At 46.8% G+C, this 20,599-nt stretch overlaps 1 protein-coding gene and 1 non-coding gene across 3 annotated transcripts; one reads left to right on the top strand and one right to left on the bottom strand.

Moving 5' to 3' along the window:
- Positions 1 to 11,344: 11,344 nt before the first annotated feature.
- Positions 11,345 to 11,451, bottom strand: LOC140430541 (U6 spliceosomal RNA). Its single transcript, XR_011949446.1, has one exon. It is a non-coding gene; the product is annotated as a U6 spliceosomal RNA (small nuclear RNA).
- Positions 11,452 to 11,894: 443 nt separating this feature from the next.
- Positions 11,895 to 19,301, top strand: LOC140409089 (dual specificity protein phosphatase 18-like). 2 transcript variants are annotated; one of them, XM_072497198.1, is made up of 2 exons: positions 11,895 to 12,024; positions 17,840 to 19,301. In XM_072497198.1, the coding sequence occupies exon 2, from the start codon at positions 17,898 to 17,900 to the stop codon at positions 18,477 to 18,479; it is 582 nt and encodes a 193-aa protein (XP_072353299.1). In that variant the 5' UTR covers positions 11,895 to 12,024; positions 17,840 to 17,897; the 3' UTR covers positions 18,480 to 19,301. The 2 variants fall into 2 exon arrangements, with proteins under 2 accessions (XP_072353299.1, XP_072353306.1); XM_072497205.1 differs by lacking the exon at positions 11,895 to 12,024 and adding an exon at positions 13,665 to 13,814.
- Positions 19,302 to 20,599: the final 1,298 nt, after the last annotated feature.

Consider the following 20,599-nt stretch of genomic DNA (forward strand, 5'->3'; position numbering starts at 1 on the left):
TCCCCATCCACTACCATCACCACCCCCCGACCTTGTGCCGTCCCCTCCCCTTCCGGTTGCCACCCCCGCCCATGCACTGTCCACCCCCCAACCAGCGACTATCACTGCAACCCCCACCCCAGCAGCACCCATCCCCCCATCGGATCCATTACTGGGTGAAGAAGGAGAGGACAGCACGCTCCCGGAGTCACAGGTACCCACATCGGCGCCCACACCACAACCGGGACTGCGGCGATCGCGGCAGGCGGTCAAAACCCCCGACAGACTCAACCTGTAACGTTGCTCCACCCCCGCTGGGCTTTTTTTAAACAGGGGGTGAATGTGGTAAACACCACTGGTCATACACTACGTGTATTACAGTACTGCCATTGTACTACAGTCAATGTAGTAAATCCTGGCCTCAGGCTCTGCATAAAAGTGTACACTCTCTTGTGCTGCCTCCATTCTGGTTCCAGCTGCAGGAGGCTTAACATCTGGCACAATAAAGCCTCAATAGTTCACCATTTTGTCTTGTGGTCATTGATGGTACATCAGGGGCTTAGGTTTAAGGTGTGAGGGACAAGGTTTAGAGGAGATGTACGAGGCAAGTTTTTTACACGGAGTGTAGTGGGTGCCTGGAACCCGCTGCCGGAGGAGGTGGTGGAAGCAGGGACGATCGTGACATTTAAGGGGCATCATGACAAATACATTAATAGGATGGGAATAGAGGGATACAGACCCCGGAAGTGTAGAAGATTTTAGTTTAGCATGGTCGGTGCAGGCTTGGAGGGCCGAAGGGCCTGTTCCTGTGCTGTGCTTTTCTTTGTTCTTTGTTCTTTGTTCTTTGTCTCCATGGGTTTCCTCCGGGTGCTCCGGTTTCCTCCCACAATCCAAAAATGTGCAAGTTAAGTGGATTGGCCATGCGAAAATTTCCCTTCATGTCCAAAAAGATTCGGTGGGGTTACTGGGTTAGGGGGATAGGGTGGAAGCGTGGGCTTAAGTAGGTTGCTCTTTCCAAGAGCCAGTGCAGACTCGATGGGCCTAATGGCCTCCTTGTGCACTGTAAATTCTGTGATTCTGTGATGCATCAATCTATGGGGTTTTTGCAGTCGTCTCGCACATTATACCTTCAGCAGAGGAACGACTGAAAGCATTTACTTCACAAAATCTTGCTAGCCCAGAAACAAATTACACTCAGCTTGAAAAATAAATTTTGAATATTATTTTGGGGGCAAGGAGGTTCCATCACTACCTTTATGGATGTCATTTTACTATTTTGACAGATCATCAACCCTTGACGACAATCTTTGGGCCGTATAAAGATATATCTTCTTTGGCAGCCAGTAGGTTACAGCGGTGGTCTTTGATATTATTGTACAAAGTCTTACAACACCAGGTTAAAGTCCAACAGGTTTGTTTCGATGTCACTAGCTTTCGGAGCGCTGCTCCTTCCTCAGGTGAATGCAGAGGTCTGTTCCAGAAACACATATATACACAAATTCAAAGATGCCAAACAATGCTAGGAATGCGAGCATTAGCAGGTGATTAAATCTTTACAGATCCAGAGATGGGGTAACCCCAGGTTAAAGAGGTGTAAATTGTATCAAGCCAGGACAGTTGGTAGGATTTTGCAGGCCAGATGGTGGGGGATGAATGTAATGCGACATGAATCCCAGGTCCCGGTTGAGGGACCTGGGATTCATGTCGCATTACATTCATCCCCCATATATATGTGTTTCTGGAACAGACCTCTGCATTCACCTGAGGAAGGAGCAGCGCTCTGAAAGCTAGTGACATCGAAACAAACCTGTTGGACTTTAACCTGGTGTTGTAAGACTTCGTACTGTGCTCACCCCAGTCCAACGCCGGCATCTCCACATCTTTGATATTATTGGCACACACTTACAATATCCAATGTCGCAAGTCCGAGCAGCATGCAAATGCTACTGCTTTGTAATGATTGCCATTACAAGTCAAGCATCAATCTGAAGAACATTTCATCAACATCCTATAATTCTCAGTCATGGATAATGTACCTGTGACGTCTTCTCAAGCTCAGAGATACACAACAACCGATCCAGTGATTAGGAAGGTGATGGACTTGGTCCAAAAAGGAATGTTGTCAGATGTTCATTGGTAAGATCCAGACCTGAAGCCCTACATCACACGAAGACTTGAGTTGACAGTGCAGAATGGAGTTCTATTGTAGGGAACCTGTTTGATTAATCCTCCGTGCTTGTGTAGACAGTGATCATTTCGGAACAGAGACCAGACACAGAGACATGTTCAGACTTTCCAATATCTATAGTGGCAGATACTGGAGTAATTTTCCAGGAAGTACCATCTCCAGAAGGGAATGAGGACACATGACACATCCAAGGTCTCCAGAACGTCGAATTCAACCTAAATGGAATAGATGTCCACCTGCGAGAGGGGACCTGATTGAGGTGTATTAGATTACGAGGGGTTCTTATTGAACTGTATAAATGTTAAATCGTTGCTGTTGCACGAATGAAGTAAAGGGAGAGGGATGTCATGTATCAGAGAATACATACCTGCTGGTGAAGCATCACGTGATGTGTAGTGACATCAGCAGAGTGTTTGTGCGGGATTTGCAAAGCTCTCCATTTTTGATTGTATGAACAACACCTCTCTTCGCGTTTGAAAGAATCCAGAGTGTGGGCTACTCCATATCTTTTTTCTTTGCGGCTGACAAAGGAATCTAACAATTACCAAGTCAGAGTGCATGCATTCGGGTTGCTACTCAGAATGGACATCTGGTTAAGCAGAGACTTCTGAATGGAGGAGCAACAGGGAAAAGTGGATTTCACACGTTAATCTTACAACCGTTGCCCTACATCTCTCATGCCCTCCCCAAATCACTTCCCTGTCCACTGGACTCGCCTTCTTCTGGCACCCTGCAACTAGTGGACCTGACTCCATGTTCACAGGACATTTCCTGGGTTCACTCTTCCACCTGACTTAGGATAATGAAGAAAAAAAGCAAACTTCTACAGATGCTGGAATCTGAAACAAGGACAAAGGATACCGGAATGTCAAAAGACTCCTAACATTAATTCTCCTAATAGATGCTGGCAGACCTGCTAAGTTTTTCTAGCGTCCTCTATTCCTGATTAAGATAAGAAGGTTGGGTATCCCACAACCCATCCGGCCTCGATCCATGTGCATTGTGACTCCTCTCCTGTAAGAGAAAATGTGCTTTTGTTAGATTCCCTTCCCTTGCACAAAGGCTCCAACCTTCCCCACCGCTGCCATCACCGCCAAGAAAGATGCTGTGCCCATCACATTGTTGCATATCACTCTGACATACAGGCCGGCTATAGTCTATCAAAGCACAGGATTATGTGCCACATCATGCTCTGTATTTCAACAAGTGCTGCCACCCTCAAGGACACCGATCCAAGGTTCCAACTGGAATTAGTACTCACCCTGGCAGAGCACAGAAAGTCACTGAGCCTTACACTGAATCCAGGTTCTGGGAACAACATCATGGTCACTGACAAGGCCGACCACCTCTGGCCAGGCCCCCTTCATTGTGCGAGGTGGCCTGCGCTTGCCACAGCGGGATGTAACAACCGTCACTAACTGGCCCGAGCAAGGCCCTGAGGCACTCATCTGAAAAATGAGGCAGGAGGCGGAGACTGGATCCGTGCATTTTCATCATGCTTGGCATAGGTTCCAGGCAACAATGACATTTTGGAGACAGTAGTAGTGCTCTCAATCAAGTGAAGAGTCCAAGATTGGGAGTTCCATTGCTGCTCCCTGAGGCTCTTGAACACTGATTTCCAGTCTACAGGGAACTCTATCTAAAACTCGCACCCACACCCGCCCCACACCCTTACTGGTCGTGGGGCTCACCCTCTTCCCACCTCTGCCCATAGTGTTTTTTTTAATTTAGAGTACCCAATTAATTTTTTCCAATTAAGGGGCAATTTAGCATGGCCAATCCACCTATCCGGCACATCTTTGGGTTGTGGGGGCGACACCTACGCAAACACAGGGAGAATGTGCAAACTCCACACAGACAGTGACCCAGAGCCGGGATCGAACCTGGGACCTCGGCACCGTGAGGCAGCAGGGCTAACCCAGTGCGCCACCATGCTGCCCTCTGCCCACAGTGTTAAGCCCTCCATTGCTTGCAGTAGGCTGAACTGGCACCGCTGATCCAGTGTTGGAATTCCTTGTCAATGCTGATCTGTTGAGAGGAGCCTGCCAAGCTAGTGCACTACATATTCCAGAGTTTTTCCCTGAACATATGTGGAAGGTAGAATCTCTGGATAACCCAATGTGAGTTTATATATGAGTTTTGTGTTGACAACATTCAAGATCAGGCCAAGTTTGTTGTCAATTGAAAATATTGCGAGTGGCCAAGAAATTTGGTGCTGAGTGACTGCAGTCCCACCTCTCTCTGGGTGAAAATCTTTTTCTTCAAATCCCCACTAACCCTCCTTCCCCTCACCTTAAAATGACATCCCCTCATTATTGACCCTTCAATTAAGGAGAACAGCAGCTTCCTGGCAGCAAGCACAGTTAGCACTGTTGCTTCACAGCGCCAGGGTCCTGGGTTCGATTCCCGGCTTGGGTCACTGTCTGTAGGAGTCTGCACGTGTCTGGGTGGGTTTCCTCCGGGTGCTCCGGTTTCCTCCCACAAGTTCTGAAAGACGTGCTGTTAGGTGAATTGGACATTCTGAATTCTCCCTCAGTGTACCCAAACATACGCTGGAGTGTATTGACTAGGGGATGTTCACAGTGGCTTCATTGCAGTGCTAATGTAAACCTACTTCTGTCACTGATAAAGATTTTCACAGTAACTTCATTGAAACCTACTTGTGACAATAAGTGATTATTATTTTTATTATCCACCCTGTGTATACCCCTCGTAATCTAATACACCTCAATCAGGTCCCCTCTCAGCCTTCTCTGCTGGAGGAAAACAACCCAAGCTTATCCAGCCTCTTTCCATAGCTCAAATGATTACATCCTGGTGAATCTCATCTGCACCCTCTTCAGTGCAATCTCATCTCTCCCACAGTGAGGTGACCAGAGCTGCACACAGTAGTCCAGCTGTGTCGAAGTTTTATACAGATCCAGTATAACTTCCCTGCTCTCACAATCTATGCCATGACTGATAAAGGCAAGCGTCCAGTATGCCTTCTTAAATATTAACCTGGCCTGCCACCTTCAGGGATCTGTGACAAGCAGCCCAAGATCCCTCTGTTTCTCTGAGCTTGCTGGTGTCCTGCCATTCATTGAGTAATCCCTTGTCGTGTTACTCCTTCCAAAGCGCATCGCCTCACACTTTTCAGGGTTAAATTCCATCTGCCACTGAACTGCCCATCTGACCAACCCGCCTATTGTCATGATTGTGGTTGAGGGGAGATCTAATAGAAACTTACAAGATAATGAATGGCTTAGATAGGGTGGATGTAGGGAAGTTGTTTCCATTAGCAGGGGAGACTAGGACCCGGGGGCACAGCCTTAGAATAAAAGGGAGTCACTTTAGAACAGAGATGAGGAGAAATTTCTTCAGCCAGAGAGTGGTGGGTCTGTGGAATTCATTGCCACAGAGGGCGGTGGAGGCCAGGACGTTGAGTGTCTTTAAGACAGAAGTTGATAAATTCTTGATTTCTCAAGGAATTAAGGGTTATGGAGAGAGAGCGGGTAAATGGAGTTGAAATCAGCCATGATTGAATGGTGGAGTGGACTCGATGGGCCGAATGGCCTTACTTCCACTCCTATGTCTTATGGTCTTATGATATCCATATTAACATATCATGGTGCAATCACACACACACACTGATGGACAGGTAGTTGGACCAACCAACACACACACAACATCACAGCCAATCACCAGTGAGAGCACACGCACTATAAAACAGGGAACACCACAGTTCCCGCTCATTCTACCAGGAGATAGCTCAGAGCACAGAGCTCACAGCGCGCCACTCAGACATACACCATGTGCTGAGTGCCTCACTAAGATAGTGCTAGGGCTGGGTCCACAGGTTAGCTGGTGAAGTACGAACCACAGCCAGAAGTTAATAGTTATTATTGTACAGAATAATAAAACAGAGTCGTACCATCTACAACCGTGTTGGTTCGTTTGTGTATCGGAACACCCAACACGACATGGTACCAGGTCTGGAAACTCGCCAGCGACTGTGAGATCTACCTCCACCTCTTCAGAGATCCGCCATCCTGCGCCATGGACACCATCAGCCCGCCGCAGCTGCTCCAAACCGCTGGAAATCTCGGCGTCAACTGGAAGCTGTTTAAACAGCGCTTCCAGCTCTTCCTAGAAGCCACAGACAGGGAGAATGCATCGGACACCAGGAAGATTGCCCTCCTCCTCACCACGGTGGGGCAACACGCCATCCACATCTACAATGCCCTGGCATTCGCGGAAGGCGAGGACAAGACGAAGTACAAGATGGTCCTTCTAAAATTTGAGGAAAACTTCAGCGTGGAAGTTAATGAGAGCTTCGAGAGGTACCTCTTCCAGCAGCGCCTGCAGGGTAAGGATGAGCCTTTTCAATCTTATTTGACACGCCTCCGTATCCTCGCGCAGTGCTGCAGCTATGGGGCCACCTCCGACTCCATGATTCGGGATCAGATCGTTTTTGGGGTCACCTCGGACACTCTACGCCAGCAGCTCCTCAAAATAAAGCGCCTCACGCTCGCCACCACCATCGAAACCTGCGTCCTCCACGAAAATGCGACCAGCCGGTACTCCCAATTCCAGGTGGCCAAATTGGCACGGCAGGGGTCCTACGAGGCCAAGCGGGTCCAATCGATTGAGTTCCTCCCGGCCCGCGCTTTCCGAGGCCTCCCGCGCTTGTACGCGCCAAAAGAGGGGACGTCGACACTGAGGGACGTGATGCACAGGCGCGCTCTACGCAGGACCGCACCGCGCATTCGCGGTGGCGCAACGAACACCATGACGTCACGACGTGCGGCAACTGTGGATCCGCACACTTAAAGCGGCAATGTCCAGCCAAAACGCGACAATGCCTCCGCTGTGGCAGGATGGGCCACTACGCTGCCTGCTGTCGAGCAGCTCAACCTGCCAATTCTCCGCAATTCCGCCAGCCTCGCAGGGACATGTGGGCCATTCAGCCCCATACACCGAGTCATACCCTGACGACATGCAGACCAGTGATACCGACGACCGGGAACCCTTCCGCGTTGCGGTAATAGACAGGAACCGGATGTCCCCAAGTAGGACCCACCAGCCGATGCCAGTGCACAGCATTAATCCGGGCGATGAGTGGTGTGCCACCCTAACAGTCAACCGATCACCAATCACATTCCGCTTAGACACTGGTGCCTCCGCCAATCTCATTGCATGGTCAGCATTCTACACCTTGAAGGTTAAACCACCGATTCTGCCATCCCACTGTCAGCTGGTTGATTACAACGCGAACGTTATCCCGGCCATGGGGTCCTGCCAGCTCGAGGTTGCACACAATTCATACACAGCCACACTGTCTTTTGAGATAGTTGGATCCTCGAAGGACTCTCTGTTAGGCGCACAGGCGTGCAAGATTCTCCACCTCGTTCAGCGGGTACACACTCTGTCTCCAGAAGGAACGTCCGATTTCCCGGATGCAGACTTTAGGGCGCAGCTCCACTCGCTCCTCGCCCACAACCAGGAGGTTTTTGAGGGCATGGGCACACTGCCCTACACTTACAGAATGCGGCTCAAACCGGACGCCACCCCGGTCATTCACGCACCTCGTAGAGTCCCAGCACCACTCAAGGACCGCCTCAAGCAGCAGCTGCAGGACCTGCAGGACCAAGGAGTGCTTTCCCGGGTCACGGAGCCTACGCCATGGGTCAGCTCCATGGTGTGCGCAAAAAAGCCCTCTGGCGTGCTCCGGATCTGCATCGACCCGAAAGACCTGAACAATAACATCATGAGGGAACACTACCCCATACCCAAACGGGAAGAAATCACGAGCGAAATGGCCCGGGCTAAAATTTTCACCAAGCTTGATGCCGCAAAGAGTTTTTGGCAGATTCAGCTGGGTCAGTCCAGCAGGAAGCTGTGCACTTTCAACACTCCCTTTGGCAGATACTTCTACAATAGGATGCCATTTGGCATCATCTCGGCATCCGAGGTGTTTCATCGCATCATGGAACAGATGATTACGCAGGAGGGCATCGAAGGGATGTGCATCTATGTTGACGACGTCATCACCTGGTCCACCACACCACAGGAGCACATCAGTCGTCTCCAGTGTGTCTTTGCACGGATACGAGATCACGGCCTGCGCCTCAACCGAGCCAAGTGTTCTTTTGGCCAAACTGAGCTAACGTTTCTGGGGGACCACATATCCCGGTCAGGGGTGCGTCCGGATGCCGACAAAGTGGCAGCTATTGCAGCCATGCCGCAGCCGGCAGACAAGAAGGCAGTGCTACGCTTTCTCGGAATGGTCAACTTCCTGGGGAAGTTTATTCCCAACCTTGCCTCGCACACAACGGTTCTTCACCACCTGGTCAAGAAGACAACGGAATTCCAGTGGCTGCCCGCACACCAGAAGGGCTGGGAGGAGCTCAAGATCAAGCTCACCACTGCCCCGGTATTGGCGTTCTTCGACACTACTCGGGACACAAAGATCTCGACTGATGCCAGCCAGTCCGGCATTGGGGCGGTACTCCTGCAATGGGACGACACTGCATCATGGGCCCCGGTCGCCTATGCCTCGCGGGCCTTGATCCCCACAGAACAGAGCTATGCGCAGATTGAAAAGGAGTGCCTGGGTTTGTTATCCGGCATCGACAAATTCCACGACTATGTGTATGGTCTTCCGCAGTTCACTGTGGAGACCGACCATCGCCCCCTGGTCGGCATCATTCAGAAGGACCTCAACAAGATGACCCCTCGCCTCCAGCGCATTCTGCTCAAGCTCCGGAGGTACGACTTCCAACTTGCCTACACCCCGGGGAAGGACCTCATCATCGCGGATGCCCTGTCCAGAGCAGTGCGCACACCGCCCGAATCGGAGGGGTTCGTTTGTCAGGTCGATGCACATGTAGCCTTCACATCGGCCAATCTGCCGGCTACTGATGCACGTCTGGCCCACATTCGCCATGAGACTGCAGCTGACCCCCTTCTAAAACGTGTGATGCGCCACATGACGGGAGGGTGGCTCAAGGGGCAGTGCCCACAATTCTACAATGTCCAGGATGACTTGGCCGTCATTGATGGTGTCCTCCTAAAGTTGGACCCGGTTGTGATCCCACACAGCATGCACCGGCTTGTCCTCGAACAATTGCACGAAGGCCATCTCGGGGTTGAAAAGTGCAGGCGGAGGGCCCGAGAAGCTGTGTACTGGCCGGGCATCAGCGATGACATCGCTAACATGGTGCTCAACTGCCCCACCTGCCAAAGGTTTCAGCCGGCACAACTCCCTGAGACCCTTCAGCCCCATGAGTTGGTAACGTCCCCCTGGGCGAAGGTGGGTGTGGACCTCTTTCATGCGCTCGGCAGGGACTACGTCATTATAATTGACTATTTTTCCAATTATCCGGAGGTCATACTCCTGCACGACTTGACATCATCAGCTGTCATCAGAGCATGTAAGGAAACCTTCGCTCGCCATGGAATTCCGCTTACCGTCATGTCTGACAATGGGCCCTGTTTTGCGAGCCAAGAATGGTCTTCTTTTGCCGCTTCATACGGCTTCACACACGTGACGTCCAGCCCTCTGCATCCCCAGTCAAATGGCAAGGCGGAAAAGGGCGTCCATATCGTGAAGCGGCTCCTCTGCAAGGCTGCTGATGCCGGATCTGACTTCTGTTTAGCCCTGCTGGCCTATCGCTCGGCCCTACTGTCCACAGGCCTCTCGCCAGCCCAGCTGTTGATGGGTCGCACCCTCAGGACCACTGTGCCATCCATTCATGTTCCTAAACCCGACCATGCTCCAGTACTGCAAAAGATGCGCCAGCAGCGTGCTCAGCAGAAGGTGGCACATGATGCTCGGGCAACTGATCTTCCTGCCCTGGCGCATGGAGACAACGTCCGCATACACCTACCAGAGGGTGGCTGGTCGGCAACCGCCGATGTTCTCCGCCGTGTGGCTCCCAGCTCGTTCCTGGTTCGCATGCCTGATGGCTCCATTTGCCGGCGTAATCGGCGGGCCCTTCGACTGCTTCCGCGCTCGCTACATGATCATGCACCGGTGCCACGCCCTCCTGTTGTCCCTGATGTTGACTTTGTGGAGCTTCCTGCCACTCTGCCTACTCCTCTCTCGCCTGTGGCCAGGCCCATTCCTCAGCCGGCGGATCCTGACCCACCCTTGAGGCTGTCAACCCGAATTCATCGCCCACCTAATAGACTGGACTTATGAGCCTGTTTGCACATTGGACTCACTGAATTGTTTTGCAATAATGTTAACGTGTTTCTTTCTTGTCGTTCCAGGAGTTCTTTTTCGATATTTGATGATTGCTCTTGTTTTGTTTGTGGTACAACCTCGTTGCTCTGTTGTACCTGACACCTTCCTATGTATATAGTTTAGCCTTATGTACATGTTGTAAATATTGCACACACATACTCAGATGCACTCAGTACACACCAATATTTATTACCATGTAGGCACATATCCTTGTGAAAAGGGGGGATGTCATGATATCCATATTAACATATCATGGTGCAATCACACACACTGATGGACAGGTAGTTGGACCAACCAACACACACACAACATCGCAGCCAACCTCCAGTGAGAGCACACGCACTATAAAACAGGGAACACCACAGTTCCCGCTCATTCTACCAGGAGATAGCTCAGAGCACAGAGCTCACAGCGTGCCACTCAGACATACACCATGTGCTGAGTGCCTCTCTAAGATGGTGCTAGGGCTGGGTCCACAGGTTAGCTGGTGAAGTACGAACCACAGCCAGAAGTTAATAGTTATTATTGTACAGAATAATAAAACAGAGATGTACCATGAAAAAAATGAAAATCGCTTATTGTCACAAGTAGGCTTCAAATGAAGTTACTGTGAAAAGCCCCTAGTCGCCACATTCCGGCGCCTGTTCGAGGAGGCTGTTACGGCCACAACAGTGTTGGTTCGTATGTGTATTGGAACACCCAACACACCTATAATCTTCCTGCAACCTAAGACCTTCTTCCTCTTCGTATCATCCGCAAACTTATTTATCATTCCCACCCCCCACACACATATTTTGGTACCTTTGTTGCTCAAAGAGAATAAGATTGAACCGACTAAACTGGGGAAGAGATAAATGAAAAGAAATACATTTTTAAAAAGTTATTTCGGAGCAAAATTTGGAAAGGTAAAATGTGTGTTTTTGAGAAGGTGAAATGTTTTGCTGGTGTAAAATATGGAACGCTTCACGAATTTGCGTGTCATCCTTGCGCAGGGGCCATGCTAATCTTCTCTGTATCGTTCCAATTTTAGTATATGTGCTGCCGAAGCGAGCACACTAAGACATTAAAACTCAGTGCTTTATAAAGGCTCAGTATTCTAAGCACTTTTATATGATGGTGGTGACGTTTTCTGTTGCTCCATTTAAAGTTAATACTTTCCTACAATATCATTCAGAGAATGCACAATACCTACTTTTACTTTTTTTAATTGTTTCACATATTAATTGAAAGTAGAGTCAATTGTACCGCATTGGGTTATGGTCGGTAAATGCAAATCAGGAGAGGAGGGCGGTGCTTTGGCTCACGTGGCCAGGCTCGATGGGCGGGGCCTTTTGCTCAGCCAGGCTCGGTGGGCGGACCTGTTGCTGAGCCAGGCTCGGTGGGCGGGGCCTATTGCTGGGCCAGGCCCGGTGGGCGGGGCCTGTTTCTGGACCAGGCTCGGTGGGAGCGGCCTGTTTCTGCGCCAGGCTCGGTGGGCGGAGCCTGTTGCTGGGCCAGGCCCGGTGGGCGGGGCTTGTTGCTGGGCCAGGCCCGGTGGGCGGGGCCTGTTTCTGGACCAGGCTCGGTGGGAGCGGCCTGTTTCTGCGTCAGGCTCGGTGGGCAGGGCCGGTTGAGGCCTCTAGCTGGGGTGAGTGAGTCTCCATTGGGAGTTGCACTGAGTAAGGCTCTGGGTTGGATGTTCGCAGCCCAGGAGTGAATGGTGGTGAGCCCACTGCAGTCTCTACTGCCGGTGTGAAAGCGCGTTGTCGCCTTTAACACAAAATCAGGCTTGTTGCAGTCCCAGGCCTTTCGGCCTCAGCCCTGCCTCCTCCATCTATTGGGACAACCATTGGTGCTGTCTCAGCCCTGAGCTCTGGAGAACCCCTCTTAAACTTCAACATCTCTCTCCTTAAGGCGCTCCTTGCATCTACCTCTAACCGAACTCATTCCTGTCTCCTTCATTATCTTGTCTGATTCTGTTTTTGTGAAACACCTTAGGATGTTATTTTGAGTTAAAGGCACTTTATAAATGCACATTGTTGGTTGTTTGGAAAGGAGATTAAAGAATGTTACTGGTCATTGCCTTGAAGAAATTGGTAGATAGTATTCATTCAATTTAACATTTCATACAGTTTTTATATTGTATAATTAATGCATCAAATAAATGTGAATTTTGCATATGTATGCATTTCACACTTCCGAATCACACACAATTGCTAAACGAGACTATTTGGCTCATTGCCTTGTCCATGCTGTTGTTTAAAATAAATTTAGAGTACCCAGTTCATTTTTTCAAATTAAGGGGCAATGTAGTGTGGCCAATCCACCTAGCCTGCACATCTTTGGGTTGTGGGGGTGAAACCCACGCAAACACGGGGAGAATGTGCAAACTCCACACAGACAGTGACCCAGAGCCAGGATCGAACCTGGGACCTCAGCACTGTGAGGCTGCAGGGCTAACCCACTGCGTCACCGTGCTGCCTGTGTCCATGCTGTTTGATGAAAAACTGCCCAGCCTAATTTAATTTCCCTTCACTCGTTCTGGAGTCCTGCAGGTCACAGCGCTTCATGTAGACACCCAAGTACTTTTTTTTTAACGTGATGAACCTTTGTGCCTCTCTGTTTCAGGCAGTAAGTTCCAGGTCCTTAACACCCTCTGGGTGAACAAAATTTCTCCTCAACTCCTCTCTAATCCTTCTACAGAATACTTTAAGTTTGTGCTCCCTGGTCTCTGGTCTCTCTACAAAGTTGGTCATCCCTATTTATTTTATCTAAGCCCCTTATAATTTTATACACCTCCATTAAATCACCCACTTAGCTGCTCTTTTCCAAGGGAAGTCAATCTTACTACAATTACAATTTTCCAGTCCTGGCAACATCCTCATAAATCTCCTCTGCATTGTCCCCAGCGCAATCGCCTCATTCCAATTATGTGGTGAACTCAAGTTGTGATACAGTAATTCTGGAATAATCTCCTTGCTTTTTTTTCGACTACTAAAGGAATGCATGGCATATGCCGCCTTAACCACCTTGTTGACCTTTCCTGATATGTATAGGAATCAGTGGGTAAACACTTCAAAGTCCCCTTGTCCTTCACATTGCTCAGTAATCTCCCACTTACTGTGTATTCCCTGGCCTTGTTACATCTCTGAAAACTGATTGAACTTCATTGTCTGCTTTCCTTCCCAACTGACTGAGCCATCTATTTCTTCCTGCAGTCTAAAATGAACTAGGCTGAAAAAAAAATCATGCTCGCTTTCCTTGATTAATCTATACCGGGTGGCCAAACGGTGCCTCCTGAACTTGCCCATAGCGTGCAGCTTTTCGCTCTGGGCCCAATGCTGAGATTGAACAGTGGAGGATCGAAAGAGAAAGGAAGCAGTCCAGACAGAAGCAAAAACAGCAATAGCGTGTGGCTATTCCCCCGATCCTGAGATGGTACTGTGGAGAATCAGGGTGGGGGGTCTTTGTTATGGAATGAAATCTTGTTTGTGCTAAATATCTATACACGGATGGAGAATTTGCTAAGTGAAATATTGCTGTAGTTGTTGCAGTTTTAGATCCAAAGAACACAAGCCTTCAGTGACTAATAACACAAATTTCTATTTCACGTCACTCTACGGAGGAGATGTATCTCCCAGAGTAGTGCTAATGCTTAGGCAACAAGATGGTAAGTGACCTGAAGAATTCTCTAGCATCCAGTTTAGATTTTGAAGAATCCACAGACTGGCAAGACAATCCACAACCACCAGTATTTGTTCATTCTGTTTCCTCAGTTGTAATTGTGAAAGAAAACATGCTGGACTTAGTAGCACTAAAAGAAACAACTTGTGGTATTGACATAGATTGCTTGAGTTCTTTGAGGATGTAACTAGCAAGGTGGATAATGGGGAAACTGTGGATGTGGTATATGCCAGAATGCATTTGACAAGATGCTGCATAAAGACTGATCCAGAAGGTGAGATTGCAAAGGATTGGGGGTAGAGTATGAAATTGGATTGAGGATTGGCTGACTGACAGAAAGCAGAAAGTTGGAGTAAATGGGTCCTCCTTTGGCTGATGAACTGCAACTAGCGGGATGCTGCAGGGGTCAGTCCTCGGGCCTCAAATGTTTACCATCTATATAAATTATCTGCAAGCAGATACAGAGTGTAACATAGCAAAATTTGCAGATGATACTAACATAGGTGGGAAAGCAGGATGTGAAGAGGAGATAAAGAGTTTACAGACAGCTATAGATAGGCTAGGAGATTGGACCAAAATTTGGTAGATGTCATTTAATATGGATAAGTGTGAGGTTATCCATTTTTGCTGAAAAAATAGAAAGGCAAATTATTATCTAAATGACAATAGATTCAAAATGCAACGGGGCAGAGGGATCTGGGTGTCTTTGTTCATGAATCGCAGAAAGTCGGTATGCAGGTACAGCATGTAATTAAAAAAGGCAAATGGGATATTAGCGTTTATTGCAAAAGGACTGGAGTATAAAAGTAGAGAAGTGTTGCAATTGTATCGAGTGTTGATGAGACCACATCTGGGTCTCCAGTTTTGGTCTCCTTATCTGAGGAAGGATGTGTGGCATTGGAGGCAGTTCAGTGGAGGTTCACCAGATTGATTCCGGGCATGAAAGGGTTGACGTATGAGGAGAGATTGAACAATTTGGTCTAATACTTACTGGGAGTTTAGAAGGATAAGAGAGGGTCTGATCAAGCTATATAAAATACAAAGAAGGATTGCTAAAGTAAATGTCGACCAAATGTTTCCCCTTGTGGGGAAATCTAGAATGAGAGGTCACAGAAAAAGGTTGAGAGGTAATGGATTCAAAACTGCGATGAGGCGGAACTATTTCTCGCAGAGGGTGGTAAATTTGTGGCACTCCCTGCCCCATAGTGCAGTGGAGCTGAATCATTAAATGGTTTCAAGGAAATAGACACATTTCTGATAAAAACGGGTTAAAGGGATATTGGAAACAGGAAGAGATCAGCCATGATCTAATTGAATGGCAGAGCAAGCCCGAAGGGCTGAATTGTCTACTTCTGCTCCTAACTCCTATATAGGAGGCACCCGACAGTGTTGACAAATGCTACGTTGAATAAACTCATCAGTGCTGCAACAAATGGAGCACATGCCTGGCTAAACAAATTCTCTGATATTGAAGTAAAATATCACAAACTCAAAGAATGCAGAGATAGATTACAAGGACTGCTTGATAAGCTTCAAGTCAGGTTTGATGACTTACAGAAGTTGAGACCCTGCTTCACCTTCCTTGTAAACCCATTCATGGTTGCTGTGGTCAACGATGGTTGTCCAATTCTCGAACTTCTGATTACAAAACCATCTGCTGTAGAAGTGGCACTATTGGACTTCCAGGAGGACGAGGATCTAAAAATGCTGCATAGTTCACAATCCACAGTTGAGTTCTGGGAACAAAATATGCTCAACAAAATATGTCAAGAAAACCAGTGTGTAACTCGTTTCAATATATGGCACAACATGCTTTTGTGAATCGCGGTAGTTTATAAAGTCAAAACATCATGGAGTGCTTACAAATCAACACCTGACAAAACTCCTTTGGATGGCCTTGACTGCATATCAGCCCAATTTTCATATACTTAGGGCCAGGGTGGGGACTCACAAGGCCTATGCTAGCAGTAGTTAGCCTCTGTAAAGTTTTCTCATGCTTTGCAGCTCTCGAGCATCTGAAGATTATAGTATGCGACTCTTAAATTCAGTAAGTTTGGCCATCCCTGAGCTATGTTCTTCAAAATTAAGGATTATACAGTCCCTTTGAATTGATTCCAATAATCTGCTCACAACCAAAGTTAAACTGACTGACCTATAATTACTCAGTTTATTCTTTCCTCTACTGTTTTAAACAGCAGTACAACATTGGCAGTTCTTTGGCACTAGTCATGTCGACTGGGAGGTTTGAAACTTGATTGCCAAAGCCTTGAAAATGTCCTCCCTTGCTTCTTTTAACCACTTGGAATATATTTCCGACATTGTAATAAATCAGTATGGCTCACAAGCATGGAATTTGAAAGCCCTTTGCATTTAACAATTGATGCTTAATAAACCCAAGGAAACATAAAATATTTTCTTGCCGCCCATTAATCTTCCTGCATCTTCCCTCTTGTTGCTTTCAGTAACTTTCATTGTATTTATATCCATTTGTCTCCCTGACTTATTGACACCTTTTTGAGAAAATTTTGAAGTTTCTTGTATTATTCCTAGCAGAGCACTTTCTTTCCACAATATTTTATGTAATTTCTTTCTTTCATTTATTCTGGATTATTTTCCAATGCCACTAATGTTTTTTTTCCCAGTGTATGTTTACTAATCCTGGATTTGATTAGCCCTGCATTTCCTCCATTAAGTGATAGAAGGTATCAACTGCAGTATTAACAATGTCATGTGAGAGTACCTTTAAGAAATGGGTGTTTAAGAAATGTACCTTTAAGAAATGGATGTTTATCAGTGATGTCGGAGCGTGGGTGGAGCTGGGCTGTCTGTCGGCTTTTTACTTTCATTTTAGGCTGTTTGCTGCAGGGTGTGTTTTGGTTTAGTTTTCAGAGCTGGATAGATGCAGTCACAGCCAGAAGGGGTATTAGTCTCTCTCTCTGTAATCTAAAAACTGTAAATCGATCCTTTGGTGATTTAAAACTAATAAATGCTCTCAGTAGTGACTTTAACCTGATGTGCTTCTGTTAAAAGTTCTTTTTTTAAGTATTATGGATGTTAAAAGGACAGCTTAAGGATTACTTAGTGTTGTATTCTTTGAGGGTTGTATTTGAATTAATGGTTGCTAAGATGTTCACTGTATGTTTTAAAAAGGTTCACTTGAGTTCATAGAATAAACATTGTTTTGCTTTAAAAAATACTTTTCCATTTCTGCTGTACCACACCTGTGGAGTGGGCCGTGTGCTCCCCATACCACAATCTATTAAAAGTTGTGGGTCAGGTGAACTCTATGATACATTTTGGGGTTCTCTAAACCCTGGCCCATAACAACAAATTAAATCAATCCATTTTATTTCCGCACCAACAGTTTGCTGATTGCCGCCTTCAAAATGCATGCATGGGTTTAACCCTACCTTTCTCTGTAACCTCCTACAACTCACAGAGCGTTGAATCTTTCGAATTTGACCTCTTGTGCATCCCTGATTTCTTTCATCCATCATTGGCAGCTGTGCCTTCATTGTTCTAGGCCATAAGCACAGGAAGTCCCTCTCTTGCTCTCTTTAAGATTTCTCAGTTTTACCAGGTGTTTGGCCACCAGTGACCCTATGTTCTCTGTGAAAATGTATCTGATAATGCTCGTGTGAAGCAACTTGGGGTGTTTTGCTGTTAAAGGTGCCATTTAATGCAAATAGTTGTCTTCCACTCAGGATCATCCAAATGAATGTTATTCACTGGTCAGAATATCCTCTAATTTGTACTTTAACTCTTGTTTTCCTTTCTAGGCAACTTGAATGTTATACCGAGATTTGAAGAAAACCTGACGTTCTATTTGTAATAGATATGAATCCACACTCAACAGTGAAAAGCATTTCATCACTTCACTCTGTGCAGCCCACACCAAGACTCTGGGGTCTGGCTCTGATCACACGCAATTTATATTTAAGCAATGCTGTTGCTTCACACAACCAGAGTCTCCTGCAGGCCAGTGGAGTCACATGTATAATCAATGTGACCCCAGAGGTGATCAGTTCCATGTTTCCCGGCATTGAGTATATTAATATTCCTGTTGCAGATTCTCCCAGTGCGCAGTTAAAGGAGTACTTTGACATGGTGGCGGACAAAATCCATCTGGTTGAAAGCTTGCGTGGGCGCACACTGCTGCACTGTGCTGCAGGGGTCAGCAGATCCCCCACTTTGTGCCTTGCTTACCTCATGAAGTACCACCAAATGTCTCTGCTTGGTGCTCATGCCTGGCTGAAGGCACGCAGGCCTATAATCAGGCCAAATAGCGGATTCTGGAAGCAGCTGATTGAGTACGAAGATGGGCTCTTTGGAAAAACTAGCATCAAAATGGTGATGTCACCACTGGGGGTTATCCCAGACATATATGAAGAAGAAACAAGAGGAATGATTCCTTGTTGATATTGTAGATCAAATGCATAAGTTTTATTTGTCTCGGTACGTTGGAGTTATAAGCTACCCCCGTATTTGTTTGCCTACAGAGGCATAATGGATAAGATAACATTTTAAGTACCACACATAAATCATCCCAAAGATTCCATGACCCTCATGTTAGACGAGGGTCAACTTCAGAAAGCTCCTGTACACTAAAATGCTGTTTTTATAACGGGGTCCAAAAATATCCTCTCTTCACTACACATTTCAATCATCTCATTCTCCACCCCTCTTGTTCTGTCAACCAGTGCCACAATATTTAAGTGGAACATCTATCTTCCTTCTGTAGCCAGTCCTGGCAGCTGCTGAATTGAACCTTCTTTCCCCCTAGCTTTGCTGCTGGTCAGTTATTGATTCAAAATCTGCAGTGGGACCTTTCAACAACCCTGGGACTCAGGAGGAAAAGCCGCCATTATAATGTATTTCTGCTGACTTTGGATAATTTGCTGCATTGAGAGGATGTGATCCATGTCGAAAATAAACATGCTCAAGCACCACTTACTACAATTATAGACTTGTATCGGAGAATATATGTATACATTGCATTCAGTTCTAAAGATGTATTTATTTTATACGCTTAAGCTTAGTAAATTGCAGCACATCTTGGAGTAAGACAAAACCAAAATGATAAGTTTGGAACTTTTTACAAACTACACAAATGTAATGTGTTTATAGCTGCCCACCTTTGTACAGTGCCCTAATGCTTAACATTAAATTCTGTTGATAGCGTAATAATAATCTGTAATAAAATAATGTACAGTAATACAATTTTTGTTGGTAAAACTAGAATGTATAGCAGTCCTCTTTGTATCTAAAGGAAAAGTCCTGGTTAGTTTTTAAGGGGGCCTTTGAAGGTGGGCCCGGCGCCAGGGAAGAGTTATGTATGGTTGAAGCGTTAATTTCCTTCTCCAATCACTGATTGCCCTGCCATATATTTTTGTTCTTTCATTGGATGTGGATGTTGCCGGCAAGACCAGCATTGGTCACCCACCCTTAAGTTCCCTGGAGAAGGTGGTGGTGAGCTGCCTCCTTGAACTGTGACAATCACTAATGTAGGTACTGCCAAGGTGCTTTTCGGAAAGGAATTCCAAAATGTTAACACAGCAAGGATAAAGAACAGCAATATATTTCTAGTTCAGGATGGTGTGTGACTTGGAGGGAAACTTGGAGGCGATGATGTTCCCACACAACTGTTACCCTTCTTGTGCGTGGTAGAGGTCATGGATTCGGTTGACGACAGCCTTACGAGTTGCTGCAGTCCACCTTGTAGATGATGCACATTGTGACCCTGTGCGTTGGTGGTGGGGGAAGTGAATGTTTAAAGTGGTGAATGAAAAATGGGCACTATTAAAGCAGTTGTGACTGGAGACGCATACTGCAATCATCAGTGAATATCCCACTTATGGTGAGTGGGAGATCATTAAGAAAACAACTGAGGATGGTTGGGCCTAGGACACTACACTGTGGAACTCCTCAACTGAAGTCCTGAGGCTGAGAGCTTCAACACCATTTTCCTTTATGCTGGCATGATTTCAGCCACTAGATAGGCCCACAGCTCACATTTACTTAAGTTTTAATAGGATCCCTTGATGCCACAATCAGTTAAATGCTGCTCTGATATAAAGGGCAGTCACTCACCTCACCTCCGCAATTCAATTCTTGTTCATATTTGGACTAAGACTGCAATCCTGAATGGTCCTAGTGGAACCCAAACTGAACATCCATGACCAGGTTATTGATGATTAAATGCTGTTTGATGGCATTGCCAATGAGCCTTCTATTGTTTTGCTGATGATGTGCACTTGCAATCCCAAGGCATACAAGGTTATGGGCCAAGTGCTGGAAAATGAGATTAGAATAGTTCGGTGGATTTTGACCGGCACAGACGCAATGAACTGAAGGGCCTTTCTGTGTTCTATAACTCTATAATACATGAGAATAAGCTAATAAAGGCAAATTATGTTTCCCTCGATTTTGAATTAGGGATCACAATTTCAGAATAAGAAGTGGGCCATTGAAGATTGAGATGAGGAGAAATTTCTTCACGAATCTTCAGAATTCTGTACCCCCGAGAGCTGTGGATGATA

The sequence above is a fragment of the Scyliorhinus torazame genome, chromosome 1 (genome assembly GCF_047496885.1).
Source record: "Scyliorhinus torazame isolate Kashiwa2021f chromosome 1, sScyTor2.1, whole genome shotgun sequence".
NCBI classification, from domain to species: Eukaryota; Metazoa; Chordata; class Chondrichthyes; order Carcharhiniformes; family Scyliorhinidae; genus Scyliorhinus; species Scyliorhinus torazame.

Excerpts from the sequence above, each read along its gene's own strand:
- LOC140409089 (XM_072497198.1), top strand. The coding sequence starts at position 17,898 with ATGAATCCACACTCAACAGTGAAAAGCATTTCATCACTTCACTCTGTG.